This window comes from Rhinoraja longicauda, chromosome 20 (assembly GCF_053455715.1).
Source record: "Rhinoraja longicauda isolate Sanriku21f chromosome 20, sRhiLon1.1, whole genome shotgun sequence".
Classification (NCBI taxonomy): domain Eukaryota; kingdom Metazoa; phylum Chordata; class Chondrichthyes; order Rajiformes; family Arhynchobatidae; genus Rhinoraja; species Rhinoraja longicauda.
In genome coordinates this window covers 15,956,411-15,971,202 of record NC_135972.1, presented here as the reverse complement: position 1 = coordinate 15,971,202, position 14,792 = coordinate 15,956,411, and the positions used below count along the sequence as shown (strand labels likewise).

The 14,792-nt window shown below is 43.4% G+C and overlaps 1 protein-coding gene across 3 annotated transcripts in view; it reads right to left on the bottom strand.

Annotated features, from left to right (window-relative positions):
- dgki (diacylglycerol kinase, iota) overlaps positions 1–14,792 on the bottom strand; it is a 134,511-nt gene that overhangs the window by 83,944 nt on the left and 35,775 nt on the right. For 2 of the 3 annotated variants that reach the window (XM_078417000.1, XM_078417002.1), the window contains exons 2-8: positions 9,611–9,719; positions 7,900–7,995; positions 5,242–5,316; positions 4,024–4,080; positions 2,135–2,203; positions 838–909; positions 127–243 (exon numbers count right to left, since the gene is read on the bottom strand). In XM_078417000.1, coding sequence (XP_078273126.1) covers positions 127–243; positions 838–909; positions 2,135–2,203; positions 4,024–4,080; positions 5,242–5,316; positions 7,900–7,995; positions 9,611–9,719 — 595 coding nt within the window. The remainder of the gene's footprint in view (positions 1–126; positions 244–837; positions 910–2,134; positions 2,204–4,023; positions 4,081–5,241; positions 5,317–7,899; positions 7,996–9,610; positions 9,720–14,792) is intronic. The other variant, XM_078417001.1, reaches the window with a different exon arrangement.

Below are 14,792 nucleotides of genomic sequence, written 5' to 3'. Positions count from 1 at the left end.
GGTACTGTGGAACTTGATATGGTGTCAACCCTACCTCGTACTGAGGCTCCCTAATGATGGAGAAACCCACACAGAGAATACTGAGAATGGAGATGGGGCAGGTGACAGGCGCTCTGTGCTTTATACCTGTGGTTTTTTCACCTTTATTATCCATGTTGGGGGTATAATGATTGCAGCATGCACACCTAACGAACATGGCTCCTCGATGTGATGCAACATGAAACATGTCACTTTATTGTGAAACTGAAAGAGAAAAAAACAGGTCGACAAATAAATATTAGTTTCGTTTCGTTTGGAGATACGGCGCGGAAACAGGCCCTCCGTCCGGCCTGCCGAGTCCGCACCAACCAGCGATCGAACCCCGCACACTAACACTATCCTACACACACTTGGGATAATTTGCATTAATGCCAAGCCAATCAACCGACAAATCTGTACGTCTTTGGAGTGTGGGAGAAAACCAAAACTCTCGGAGAAACCCCACGCGATCACGGGGAGAACGTACAAACTCCATACAGTGCCTGTAGTCAGGATCGAACTCAGGTGCCTGGTGCTGCAAGTGCTGTAAGGCAGCAACTCTACCGCTGCCCCACTGTGCCGCCATTCTTCTCTTTAGTTAACTTACTTTACAAAGCATTTCTATATGGCCAACCACTCTACAGCAAAGCCTGACGGAGAACTGTTGTTCTGATAAAATCTCATAATCTGAAATGTTAGCTCTATTCCTCTATCTCTCTAAATGGTTCCAAAAGACAACATACAAGTAAAGTGACAGCACTCCATCCATCCTATTGAGGCAAGTGTGGTATACGTTAGGCAACAGTGGTTGCTACTTACTGCCTGCTTGCACCACGAGCAGCTGATGGCTATGATTTCCTTCGTATGGAATGAAAACTTCTGCTGGAAACCCTATAAAATAGAGTCATAGAGTCACTGAATTGTACAGCGCAGAAACAAGCCCTTCTGCCCACAATCCCCAACACTAATCTCAGTTGCTTACATTAAAATCTTGCATGCCTTATTTCTTTCAAATGACTCCGAAACGTAGTGATTGCATTTGATACCTTTGCCTCTGGCAGTACGGTACAGATATCTATCACTGCGTGAAAAATACCTTTACCTCAAATCCTTAAAACTCCTTCCTCTCACATTTACCTATGTCTTCTAAAATCGTGAGCAGATTGAAGAAACGCAATCTTTGCAATGGATGTCCAACGAATTGGAAAAAGAATAGATGCATTTTCATCTCTTTGAGAGTTGATGTCCAGATGATGGAGAAGTCCTCTCCCCTGGCCAGCTAGAGTGGCCAATCTCATGTTTGGGCTTCCAGAGTGTTGCATCAGTGAGTGACAATTACACAATACACCCCTTATCATATCATATCATATATATACAGCCGGAAACAGGCCTTTTCGGCCCACCAAGTCCGTGCCGCCCAGCGATCCCCGTACATTAACACTATCCTACACACACTAGGGACAATTTTTACATTTTACCCAGCCAATTAACCTACATACCTGTACGTCTTTGGAGTGTGGGAGGAAACCGAAGATCTCGGAGAAAACCCACGCAGGTCACGGGGAGAACGTACAAACTCCTTACAGTGCAGCACCCGTAGTCAGGATCGAACCTGAGTCTCCGGCGCTGCATTCGCTGTAAAGCAGCAACTCTACCGCTGCGCTACCGTGCCGCCCCTTCACAGAGCCAAATCCCAAAGATGTGGAGCTGATCATGAGATCTCGTGGTTAATGGAGAACCAAAAAGATAATTCCTAATTTCTCAGTTGAAGCTTTGAAGGACTGTGACGCTCGAGTACTTTTGGTACCGGTGTTCTCGTCAGTTGTAACTTCAGCTCATTATTTCACTCAAGTCCGAGGGGCCCCACGTGATAGTGCAACAGCAGCTCCAATCAAAGGCCAATTAAGCTTAACCTTCGGTTTAGGGGCAAGACCCCACACACGTCCCCCTCGCTCCTGATCAGAAATAGAGGAAATACCCGCACTGCTGCGGTGTTGAAAAGTACCTGCAAGTTTTACTTGAACAATTGGCATCCTTGCCGTGACTCTGGGATATTAGAGAGGAAACAAATGGTTACTGGCAGCAAAGTGAAAGGCACCGGCGGACTGACTCATACCTTCCCACACTGCTTGCATTTTCCTTCCTGGCGGCGTCTATGGACCCAGTGGTGTCTGACAAAGCTCTGCTGAAGAGATCACACACACACACACGCACAACTCTAAAACATCATCTATTAAGGTTTGGCGTTATATAAATCAATAGAAATTATATAAACCCAATTCTCTACTACTTAAATGAACTGTTTTCTTTCGGCTGGCTTTGATCACCAGTGCTGTCGTGGGTTTAGAAAAATAACTGATAGATGTACAGACTATAATCAACCCACAGTTTACCCACAAATAAACACAGAGTTCAATTAATATCATAACACAGTGCAGAGGCCTTGGAATAGCACAGCATGTCAGCACTCTTGTATTTCATAAGACAAACCAGGCACAGCCACAACCCCCACCGAACCCATTGGAATGCACAAAGGGCTGCTACCTCACCGCTCCAATGACCCAGGTTCAATCCTGACCTCGGGTACTGTCTGTGTAGAGTTTGCTTGTTCCACTTCTCTGCTTTCCTCACACATTCAAAGATGGAATGGTAGCTTAATTTGCTGTTATAAATTACCCCTGGCGTAGATTCTTGATTAGTAAGGGAGTCAGGGGTTATGGGAGAAGGCTGGAGAATGGGGTTGAGGGACATAGATCAGCCGTGAGTGAATGGCGGAGTAGATTTGATGGGACGAATGGCCTAATTCTGCTCCTAGAACTTAGGAACTTATGGCAAACAAATCAAAGGGGGAGTCGGTTGGTATATGAGGGGAGCAAGCTGCAGGGTAATAATGAATTGAGGTGGGGAATGTAACTGATGGGACTGTTCTGCTCTGAAATGGCAAGTCCCCGACAGGCTGCAGAACGAGTTACACTTCCACACTCACTGGCCACCCTCGAGAATTTCCCTCCTGTTGCTATTCATTTGCGGAGAGTTTCACAACTGCATCGGACCCTGCCTTCACCCTAATGCTGGAGGGAACCTATAGTGATCAGGTCTCTGATGATATCCTCCTAATGGCATCCGCTATAGCTCCTAATTACGCATCCACATGCCCATAATTAATTCAATGCATAGCGAACATATCCAAGGCCATTAGCGTTGCTCAGCACACCAGGCAAACAATGATTTTACCCATCATTCACTGTGGCTTCTCTACAAGGTATGGGTCCATTAATAAATATAATATTTCTCTGCATCAAGAGAGATTCAGTTCTTCATATCATACTTTCAAAATAAATTGCGAAGCAAGAGCACTTAGGCAGAGGTTCACTTGCACCTCCTCCAACCTCATCTATTGTATCCGTTGTTCAAGATGTGGACTCTTATACATCAGTGAGACCAAAAGCAGACTGGGTGATCGTTTCGCGGAACACCTTCGCTCAGCCCGCCTGAACCAACCTGATCTCCCATTGCTGGACACTTTAATTCTCCTTCCCATTTCTACACAGACCTTTCTGTCCTTGATCTCCTCCATTGTCAGAGTGAGGCTAAGCGCAAATTGGAGGAACAGCCCCATATATTGTGCTTGGGCAGCTTACAGCCCAGTGGTATAAATATTGATTTCTCTCACTTCAGGTAGCCCCGGCATTGTCTCTCTCTCTAACCTTCACCCACCCAAGTCGAACTAGCTTCTCATTTCCACCCCACAAACAGCTTACAATGGCCTGTTTCCTTTATCATCACTACTTTTTTGCATATCTTTCATTAATTCTTCCTTATCTCTCCACATCACCGTCTATATCTCTCGTTTGCCCTATCCCTAACCAGTCTTACGAAGGGTCTCGACCCGAAATGTCACACATTCCTTCTCTCCAGAGATGCCGCCTGTCCCGCTGAGCTACACCAGCTTTTTGTGTCTATCTTGCGAAACAAGAGTTGCAATTTGTAGGTCTTTAATGTTACCTCTCGAAGACAACGACTGCCTCCTTCTCGGTAGGTTGGCTTGCAACGGAAATTTATCTAAATAATGCAAACAATAAAAAAGTTCACCGTTAGGTTTTGTCCCTTCCCAGTCCATCATTCAGGCTCATTACTGCGCGAAATGTAGGACAGACTCTGAAAACATACACAGCGAGTTACTTAGTGCATTGCATGCACGGCATTCTATTTCATTGTGTTCCAGTTTGGGATTTTCCATGGATGGGTAACTGTGGTTTCAAATCCACATGAACAAGGGTAGATGTGTTTCCCATCTAAGTTCATTGATTACTGGGAGCAAAGGAAGCTTGAGAAACCCAGACTGAGCTAAGCCCTTAACTTTGCCGGCGCCCTTTATGTGGCAACTCTTTGCATACCTTGGGTATGCAAAACAAAGAATATCACTGTGACCTGTCACGCTAATTCATTCAGGTTTTATTTGTCGATTGGAGGAGCCAGCTCCTCGACATTAGCCCCTGCAGTTAATTTCCCAAAGGGATTCACATGCAGTTTTTAGTTTTAGAGATATAGCATGGAAACCAGCCCTTCAGCCCGCAGAGTCCACGCCAACCATCGATCACCCGTTCGTATTATTTCGATGTTAGCCCATTTTTGTGTTCACCCCTAACATATTAGGGGCAATTTGCAGAGGCTGATTTATCTACAAGCCAACATGTCTTTGGAATGTGGGAGGAAACTGGAGGAAATCCAGGGAGAATGTGCAAACTCCACACAGACAGTACCCGTGGTTATGATCGAACCTGGGTCTCCGGTGCTGTGAGACAGAAATGCAGCAGACAATATTTGTTGCCTTTTTAAAAAACAAATCACAATTGCTTAGTGATTTTCAATGGGCAATAAATGCAGAATTTGACCAGGAAGCTCAGTTAGATGGAAATTATGTTATTTTTAATACAAACATTTGAATGTGATTGGCAGGAATGTTAATTTGATTTAGCTGTATTTTCTGAACATTTTGGATGATAACAAATTCTAGACAAGAAAATAAACGTTATGATCCCATGGGAGGGAACCACTTTATTAAAGTGCCACTTCAGGATCATTAGTTGGGCCTGATTTGGGACAATAAGAGAAAGGTGAATTAGCAAACAATTGGATAGATATGGCCAAACGTGCCTCATTACTTGGATGTGTTGACCTGCAAAATACAGAGCCAATGTTGGAGGACAGGTGGCATCTTACCTTCTCCAGCTGCTCCACACACACAGTGTGCACAATTATCTTGCAGGCTGCACATTTCCGCCTTGGAACTGACCTCTGTAAAATATTAAATTTATAAAAGCTTAGCGCTAAATGCAACAGAGCCTGGCGACAGAAGTACAGAATCCATCCAAATAAATATTTTAATTGTTATGATCTTCACTGGTCATTCCCAATAGTCTTCACCTCATTTAATCACAGTGATCTTCAATTGGGGCTCAGTGCTTTGCTAACAAACATCCTCTCTTGGTGTACTCTATGATCTGCTCACAGTAATCTTCACTCAGGTCATTTTTTGACTAGTTTTAATGATCATCACTGGTTATACTCCAGTTTACTCTGTGACTTTTGCTAGGGTTACTCGTTGAGGAATGCACTGCGATCTTCTCCAAGATTACTCTCCGATGTGTGGACAATGAACTTCACTGAAGACAACTCTCTAATTTATCAATAATAGATAACTGCTACAGGTCACTCCCATTGTGGTCACCCCATGATGCATTTAATAATCTTACCTGGACTTCACTCTGATTTAATAACTCTGACCTTCACAAGGTGTCATTCTGATTTTCATGCAGTGTATTGCATGCTGGGACTTAACTTGTTAACAATCATTTTCCATTGCGATTTTGGTTTATCACAGAGACTCAGAGTCACACAACTTAGCTGAGTCCATGTTGGTCATTAAGCATCCATGTTGGCCATTAAGCATCCATTTATCCCACTCTGACCTACTTTATTCTCCCCTCATTCTTATCAACTTCCTCCAGATTCAATCTCTCACCTGGACACTCAGGTTAATTTAGATGCCAATGAACCTGGCAATCTGCACATCTTTGGATGCAGGAGTAAACCGGTGCACCCAGAGAAAACACACATGGTTACAGAAAGGTCGTGCAAACTGAGTACAAACAGCCAGAGCCAGTCAGGATTGAACCCAAGATGCTGGGGCTATAAGGAAGTAGCTCTACCTGTGGCACCACTGTACGATAGTGATCTCCATTAAATGCCTCTTCCTGATTTATTCAATGTGAAATCTGCAATGCGTCACTCCCTGGTGTACTTAATGACCTGTGCAGGAGAGATTCTCTGATTTAATCAGTAATATAGAGCGACTCTCTGGTTTACTAAATAATCCACAGAGAAGCCATTCATTGATTTCCTCAAAATAAAATTCTGTCCGGACCTTCTTTGCTTTGTTCATTCTGACCTTCACGTTTCACTCTGTGATGTCATTTTTTACCACCAGATTCAAGAATAGCTTCTAGCCCACTGTTATCATATTCTTGAATGGGCCTCGCATGCTCTAAGAACATATTCCTGATCTGACAATCTACCTCATTGAGGGCCTTGCACTTTTTTTTTCATCTGCACTTCCTCTGAACTCTAAAACCATATCCTACACTGTTTTCTTTATCGGTTTGCACTACTTGGTTTTTTTTAATGTATGGAATGATTGTACATGCATGATATGATCTATTTAGATAGCGCACAAAGCTAAATTGTTCACTATATCTGGCCACACATGACAACAACAAACCAACACCAAAGATAGGGATCTATTCATCAAGTTTAGACACAAAATGCTGGAATGACTCAGCGGGACAGGCAGCATCTCTGGAGAGAGGGAATGGGTGACGTTTCGGGTCGAGACCCATCTTCAGTTTACATCAAGTTTACTGACTGTTTCAATAGGTTTATTTTCTGTCCAGTTCGTCACTAACTCTCAGTGGGAGTCACTCCATGTCATTCACCAATTGACAATCTGCACACGGCTGCTGTTGCTGCTGCACACCGTTAGTTCAGCGGTTTCTGAATGAAAGGCCATTTGTTCACAACTACAGTTCACACACCACCCTCCCCCCTCACCAGATTACACCACAAGCAGTTCATTTTAAGAAGGTGCCTCTGTCTTGGCAAATCTACAGAATTTCCAGCAGCCCCAAGTCCAGAGGAGCTGGCATACAGAGTATAGCTTTACTCAGCAGACCTTTATATTGTGCATTAACTAAATCACCTCAGCAATGTTGAGTGTCATGAACGTGTGATGCTGCTGCTGCTGCAGAAAAAAAAAAGATTTACATTGTCCTTGAACCACACTGTATTTGTGCTTATGACAACTTGACTTGTGTAGGAAGGAGCTGCAGATGCTGGCTTAAATCGGATGTAGACACAAAATGCTGGAGTAACTCAGCGGGACAGGCAGCATCTCTGGAGAGAAGGAATGGGTGACGTCTCGGGACGAGACCCTTCTTCAGTCTGGGTGACGTCTCGGGACGAAACCCTTCTTCAGTCCGAAGAAGGGTCTCGACCCGTAACGTCACCCATTCCTTCTCTCCGGAGATACTGTCTGTTCCGCTGAGTTACTCCAGCTTTTTGTGTCTATCTTTGACTTGTCTTAACTCGATCTACTGTCAGATCTGGTGCCCTCTCTGCCCTGTAGAAGTACCACGCACTCTAGGTCATGAAACATTGACTGAGTCTGCGATTGATTTTCAATGAGGTATGTTTAAATGACAATATTTTTCTTGAATGTTCTAAACTACTGTTTGCTAAGAGTTAGTTTCTTCAATGAGCTGCACTGAGTAAGCTACCGATGGGTTGTTCATTTAAAAAATTTTCAATACATTTGCCACTTACGGTTATCTTCACTAAACAGTTCTCTTCTCCAAGATAACAGAAATCTCCAGAGGCATTTGTTTCCATCCAAATGTGGTCACCATTTAAAGCATTTTCCTGCAAAAAGAAAATTAAAATTTTCTTGAGCAGTGTCAGTGAAAGGCAGAATCATGGAGTTAGAATAACTGCATTGTTAGAAAAATAGTAATTTAATTGGCAGTGATCGTTTGGTTTAAAGTTAAGGATGTTGCTTAATTATGCTTGGAAAAAGCCGATGATATTGTAAATTAGATTGAGAACCTATCCCAAGGTGCGTTCATCGGGCACGATGACAAATGATTTACAACAAATGATTTATTACAAAGAAAAGGAGGAAAATAAATGCACATGGGTTAAGAATCACAAAGATTCATGTTTTAAATGTTGGTAGCAAAAGTAACAATAGTGAGATTGGCATCCAGGGGTTTCCACAGTATCCAAGCATGAGAAACGATTGAACTGCAGCAGGAAATATAACTGGATTTTACAATTCCAACATATTGAAGGTGCAACAATGAGGAGATATGGACAGGTGCAAAACAGAAACAGAACCTGGTTAAGAGACAGAATTAAGTTGAAACCAAGGACAGAAATGCATCAGACAATAGATATAAAACATATCATGCAAAATTAAAGTAAAGATTATGTTAAATGCAACAGGTAGTGTAAGAAAATAACTGCAGATGCTGGTACAAATCGAAGGTATTTATTCACAAAATGCTGGAGTAACTCAGCAGGTCAGGCAGCATCTCAGGAGATAAGGAATGGGCGACGTTTCGGGTCGAGACCCTTCTTCAGACTGATATTTCTTTCAAAATATACATATTTAGAAAGAATAAAGGACATTAAAGGCCATTTAAAGACAGAAGTGAAACAATTGGTGTGAGGGGGTATGGGGAGAAGGCAGGAACGGGTTACTGATTGAGAGTGATCAGCCATGATCGCATTGAATGGCGGTGCTGGCTCGAAGGGCTGAATGGCCTACTCCTGCACCTATTGTCTATTGTCTATTGTCTATAAATATATAATTGCAGACGTGTTAAAAAAATGGAGGTAAAAGATGGAGAGACAAGAGACTGTAGATGCTGGAATCTGGAGCAACAAACAATCTGAGCTAAGATTGTTCTATGTCCCGAAATGGAACAATGAAATTCTTACCTGCAGCAGCACAACAGATAAGCAAACATTGTAAATATGATGATAAGCACCAAAAAGTAGTTCAGTATATATGAAATGAATAAAATAATGCAAAGACAAAAACAATGCCCCATAAGTCTGTGTAGTTCAGAGCTTAGCTGGAGGCTGCAGTGTTTAATAGCCTGATGGTTGCTGGAGGAACTCTGCACTTTGAGCAGCATCTGTAGTCGATATTTTGGGTGGAAACCCTGCCACAGGACAGAGTGGAGAAGGAAGAGAGCCAATATCAAGTGGAGAGGATGAGGGATGAAACAGAAGCAAGAAGTGATTAGTGGACCCGGGAGGGGAGAAGGATGATAGGCATATGGAGCTGGGTAGGGTGAGGTTGGGTGGCAGAGACAGGTAGTTGATGGATGGTCACTGGTACTGTGGATCAGTGGCTCTACCAGCCACGCCATTGAGGTGCCCAAGCCAACATTTCCCAATTTAACCTACCCCTGCCCTTCTGTTGCAGAGTGAAGCCGGGTTAATAATTAATGATTCAGCAACAACTCACAGTCCAATCGGGGCTGGTCCGCATTTCTCTGGTAGGTCCATTCTTTGGGATGGCGCTGGGAGCCTGATCTGGAGCGAGGTGCTGGAGGCCTGATCTCAAGATCGCTTTCCTGCAAATAAAGTCAATATTTTAGCCATCATGGGGCAAAAGGAAAAAAAGCACAAGTGACGATCATCGTAGAAAACCATAGACACAAAAAGCTGGAGTAACTCAGCGGGGCAGGCAGCGTCTCTGGAGAGGAGGAATGGGTGGCGAGACCCTTCTTCAGATCATAATTGGGTTTGCAGCAGAATCTCTCTTTGTACGGTGTGCATTGAACAGGGCAGTTCTCTGCACAGCAGGGTTATAATCTCCGCAGGACTGCCCAAGAACAGTAACAAAGGGCAAAAACAGAGGGGCATTAAAAAATACAACTTATCATTAGTTACAAGATTTATGAATTAGAAAATGCAATAAAAGTTACCAGAATGGCCTCTGAATATATATATATATATATAAATGAATTCACAATTAGCATTGGTTCAATAGAAACAGGGTCTGGAAAATTACTAATGGTAAACAAGGAAATGAGAAATGAATCAAAGACCTGCTTTGCACCAGTTTTCACTATAGAGAACACAAGTAACATCCTAGGAGACGTGCAAATCTATAAATTCGCAGATAACACCACCGTTGAGGACCGGATGTCAAATAATGACGAGACGGGGTACAGGAAGGAGATCGAGAACCTTGTGACCCAGTGTCACGACAACAAACTTTCTCTCAATGTCAGCAAGACAAAGGAGATAGTGATCTACTTCAGGGATCGAAGCGGTACACATATCCCAGTATGTATTGTTGGCGCCAAAGTAGAGATGACGGAAAGCTTTAAGTTCCCAGGATTAAATATGACCAGCAACTTGTCTTGGACCACCCAAATCGAAGTAATGGCCAAGAGAGCACACCAACCTTAGAAAGCTTAGGAAGTTTGGCATGTCCCCAACAACTCTCGCAATTTCAACAGATGTGCCGTACAAAGCATTTTACTGGGATGCATTACAGCATGATTTGGGAACAGCTCCATCCAAGACCGCAAGAAACTGCAGAGAATTGTGGGCGCAGCCCAGACCATCACGCAAATCAACCTTCCTTCCATTTACACTTCACATACAGATGGGGGGGGGGGGGCGATGGTTGGAGTTGGACAAAAAAGGAGGGGTGAGAGAACCTGGGTGGATCAGAGAAATAGACAGGCGGGTAGGGGATACCTTAATTTGGGAAATTCAGCGTTTATACCATCAAGTTGCAGAGTATCCACGCGGAATACCAAGACCATTTGGTCTACCTTGTCTATTCCACTATTCGGTTAGATCAAGATGGTGTCAAGAACAGGAGACAAAGAGGGTTACAAGAACAATGTATGGGGATAATATGCAGGAATGGCATGACCCATAGGGTCATTAATTTACAGAGGGATCTTGGGTTGCATAGCTCCCTGAAAGTGGCAACAAAAGTAGTTAGAATGATAAAGAAGTAGAGTGATAAAGAAGTCCATCAACTCTCCGCAATTTCTTGCAGTCTTGGGCAAAGCTGTTCCTAACCCAAGCTATGATGCAACGCGATAGTATGCTTTCTGCAGCTACTGGAGCCGTTCCCTTACAGCACCGGAGACCTGGGTTCATCCCTGACCCCAGGTGCTGTCCGTGTGGAGTCTGTGTGGAGTTTACATGTTCTCCATGACCATGTGGGGTTTCTTTTAGGTGCTCTGGTTTCTTCCCACACGCCAAAGACATGCGGACTGGAAGGTAAATTGTCCACTCTAAGTTGCCCATAGCGTGGAAATGAGCAGACATGTGCCAAACAAAATGTCATGCAACAAACAGCAGAGAGATCAATTTTGGCAGAAAGAGATGTTGTAGATGAATGACACTCTCTAAAAGTGTAGGGGACGAGAAGGACTCACGGGTCCATGTTCAGAAACCATTGGAGTCGGCGATTCATGTTGAAAGGCTGCACAGGGTGTCTTGAGATTTATTATTGGAGGCACTGGGTAGAGAAGTAGTGAAATCATATTGAACTTTTATAAACCACTGATAGTCCACAACTGTAGCTATGTTTTCATTTCTGGTCTCCACATTAAAGAAAGGATGTGAAAGCACAGCAAGGGTACAGATTTACTAGAAGTATTCCTGGATTGAGGAATTCCAGATCAAAGGCGGATGGGAAAAACTGAGGTTGTTCTTGAAGCAGAGAAGATTGAGAGGAGATTAGATGGAATTGTGGGTTCTGGTCAGGTAAATAAAGGGAAGCTGTTTCCATTAATCATTGGCTCAAGGACTAGGGGCAATGAATTAAAGTGCTGGGCAAAACCGAGCAAGGGGCAGGAAATATATCTTTCAATGTAAAGAGCGGTTATGAGCTGGAAGAGTGATGTCAGCAATGAACTTTGAAAACAGAACTGAATTGGCACTTAGAAAAAGGAAGTTGAAGGGCTGTGGGGAAAAGGTGTAGCAAATGGACTTAACTGATTGCTCTTCAGAATGACCGAAGGTACTGTAAAACTTTATAACTCCATTAATTCCAAAGAAGCAATGGAATTGCAAAGAAGAACACAGTCAGAATAAACTTTCTGGTGCAGTGATCATATACAATTCCATTGGTTCATGTCCAACTTAGGAGTAAATCTTAACAGAAGCAGGAATAAGCCATTCGCCCCCCCTTATGCCTTCCCTACCACTCAATTAAATTATGGCTGATCTTCTACCCGAGGATCACTTTTCTGCATTAATTCACCCAATTCCAAACAACTAGTGACCTCCGTCATGAACATGGTGTTTTTTGAGGATTCTCAGTCCTCTCAAGTAGAGAATTCCAAAGATTAATATCGCCTGGGTGAAGACATTTATGTTTCCCAAAGGCTTGCACCTTATTTTGAGACTGTGGCTCCTACTTCTCGGCACCCCACCTGAGGAAACATCTTCACCCAATCTACTCTATCAATCATAAGAGTTTTGCACATTTCAATACGATCGCCTCTTATTCTACCAATCCCAAGCAGCACAGGCCCAGCCTCTTCAACCTCGCCTCATACGGAAAGCCTGCCATCCGAGGAATCAATTTGCCTGCGACTCATCCCTTCTACTAAGCATGGACGAGTTGATATCACACCTAACGCCAATATCGGGGACAACTGGTAAATGTTGGATCTTGCAATCGACACCAGTTCCTGGGAGTATTTGACACCAAGTGACCCAAGGTGCATTCTTGTTAAATTGTCTGAAAAATATAAGACACAGCAACAATAAATTCATTGTGAATTTGTTTCAATGTGAGGCCCTGTAATTGCCACCAAAGGGCTGGGATGCTCTGATAATGGCAGACCTTCTAATTGCCAACAATGACCATGACTTTCTGACAATGGTTATCCCTGTAATTGCCATCAACGGTTGTGACTCTGATAATGGTTGTTCCTCTGATTGCCATCAACGGTTGTGACTCTGATAATGGTTGTTCCTCTAATTGCCATCAACGGTTGTGACTCTGATAATGGTTGTTCCTCTAATTGCCATCAGTGGTTGTGACTCTGCAATAATGGTGGACGCTTTCATGGGAAATCAGTTTCCTTGCCAGTTTGCACAGTCCAATCTGCATCTGAATTGTAAATTAGCTTTTACCTTGAGCCACTGAATAAATAAACCATTCGGAGTTTCAAAATTATTTAAAGTAAGACTGCTAAGTTCCCTAATAGCAATGGTAACAGCTTGAAGTGTGTCATTTAGCATTCCCTGCTCTATTGAAAATAGTACTAATGTTTAACTATAAGGCTGGAAGGCTTGAATAAGTTGGTCTTGCACACGTTGGAGCTTAGAAGAATGAGAGATCACCTCCTTCTGAGGAGGTTGACAGGGCGGATAGTGGAATCTGGAATACATTGGCTGGCCTAATGGTGGAGACAGGTGATACTCACTATTTTTAAAAAGTATCTAAAAAACCTGAATCACCAAGGCATAGAAAGCTACTGACCAAATGAGACTGGAGTAAGAAAGTAAACATTTGAATAAGCTCGGGGGGGTCAGGCATTTGTGGATAGAAATGAACAGATGATGTTTCAGGTCGAGACCCTTCTTCAAGACTGGAGGAGTGGGAAGAGAGCTTGTAGAAAGGGGCAAGAGAAAGGGGTGGGTCAATAGTTGGCAAGTGATAGATGGACCCAGATGAGAAGGGGTTGGTAGATAGGCTGATAAATCAAGTGGAGAAAGAGACGGGTGGAGAGTGTCATAAAGGCTGGAAGTAATGTGGAGAGAAAGGACTACAGATGGTGGAATCTGCCAAGAAAGGACGGCGAGCAGTGAAATGTAGAACCAGAGGGAGGGACGGTGGGTGTATGGAATAGGGCTGGGGAAATAGGGTACTGGGTGACGGGGGGCAGGGGAAATGGAAAGAAAGGACCTGGGTATATCAGAAGGGGGGGGTGGGAGATAGTGGTTTTCTGAAATTGGAGAATTCAACATTCATGCCATTGGGTATTAGGCTACCTAAGCAGAATATGGTGTACTGTTCTTCCAGTTTGTGTGTGGCCTCACTGACAATGGAGGTGGCTGAGGACAAGTTGGTTGGTATGGGAATGGGAAGGGGAATTGAAGTGACTTGCAAATGGGAGCTCCGGCTGGCCCTGGCAGACTGAACACAGGTTTTAGGTGAAGCAGTGGCCTGATCTAACTTGGTCTCATCGATGTGGACTACTACAGACAGTCCCATGGTTATGTAAGGATTTCGTTCTTGAGAGATGCCTGTAAGCCAATTTCTCCACATCTGAGCTGCCAATTTCTATAGCAGAAAACTTTCCATAGTAACTCACTCTGTGTCACTCTACATACACTTATTATAATTCTATCATTCCTGTACAGTTTCCTCCAGTTTCCTCCCACGTTCCAAAGGCGTGCACGTTTGTAGGTTGAAAGGCTTCTGTAAATTCTCCCTTGCATGCAAGATAGAACTAGTGTACAGGTGGTCATTGGTTGGAGCAGACTCGATGGGCCGAAGGGCCTGTTTCTACACTGCAACTCAAAACTAAACTAAACTAAACATTGTATAATTACTCAAACATTACCCATTATTAAACTAATGGAATATATACTCCATCCAGACATTAATCAATACAATGAAGCATATTATTACAAGGATTAAAAATGCTTTTAAAAAT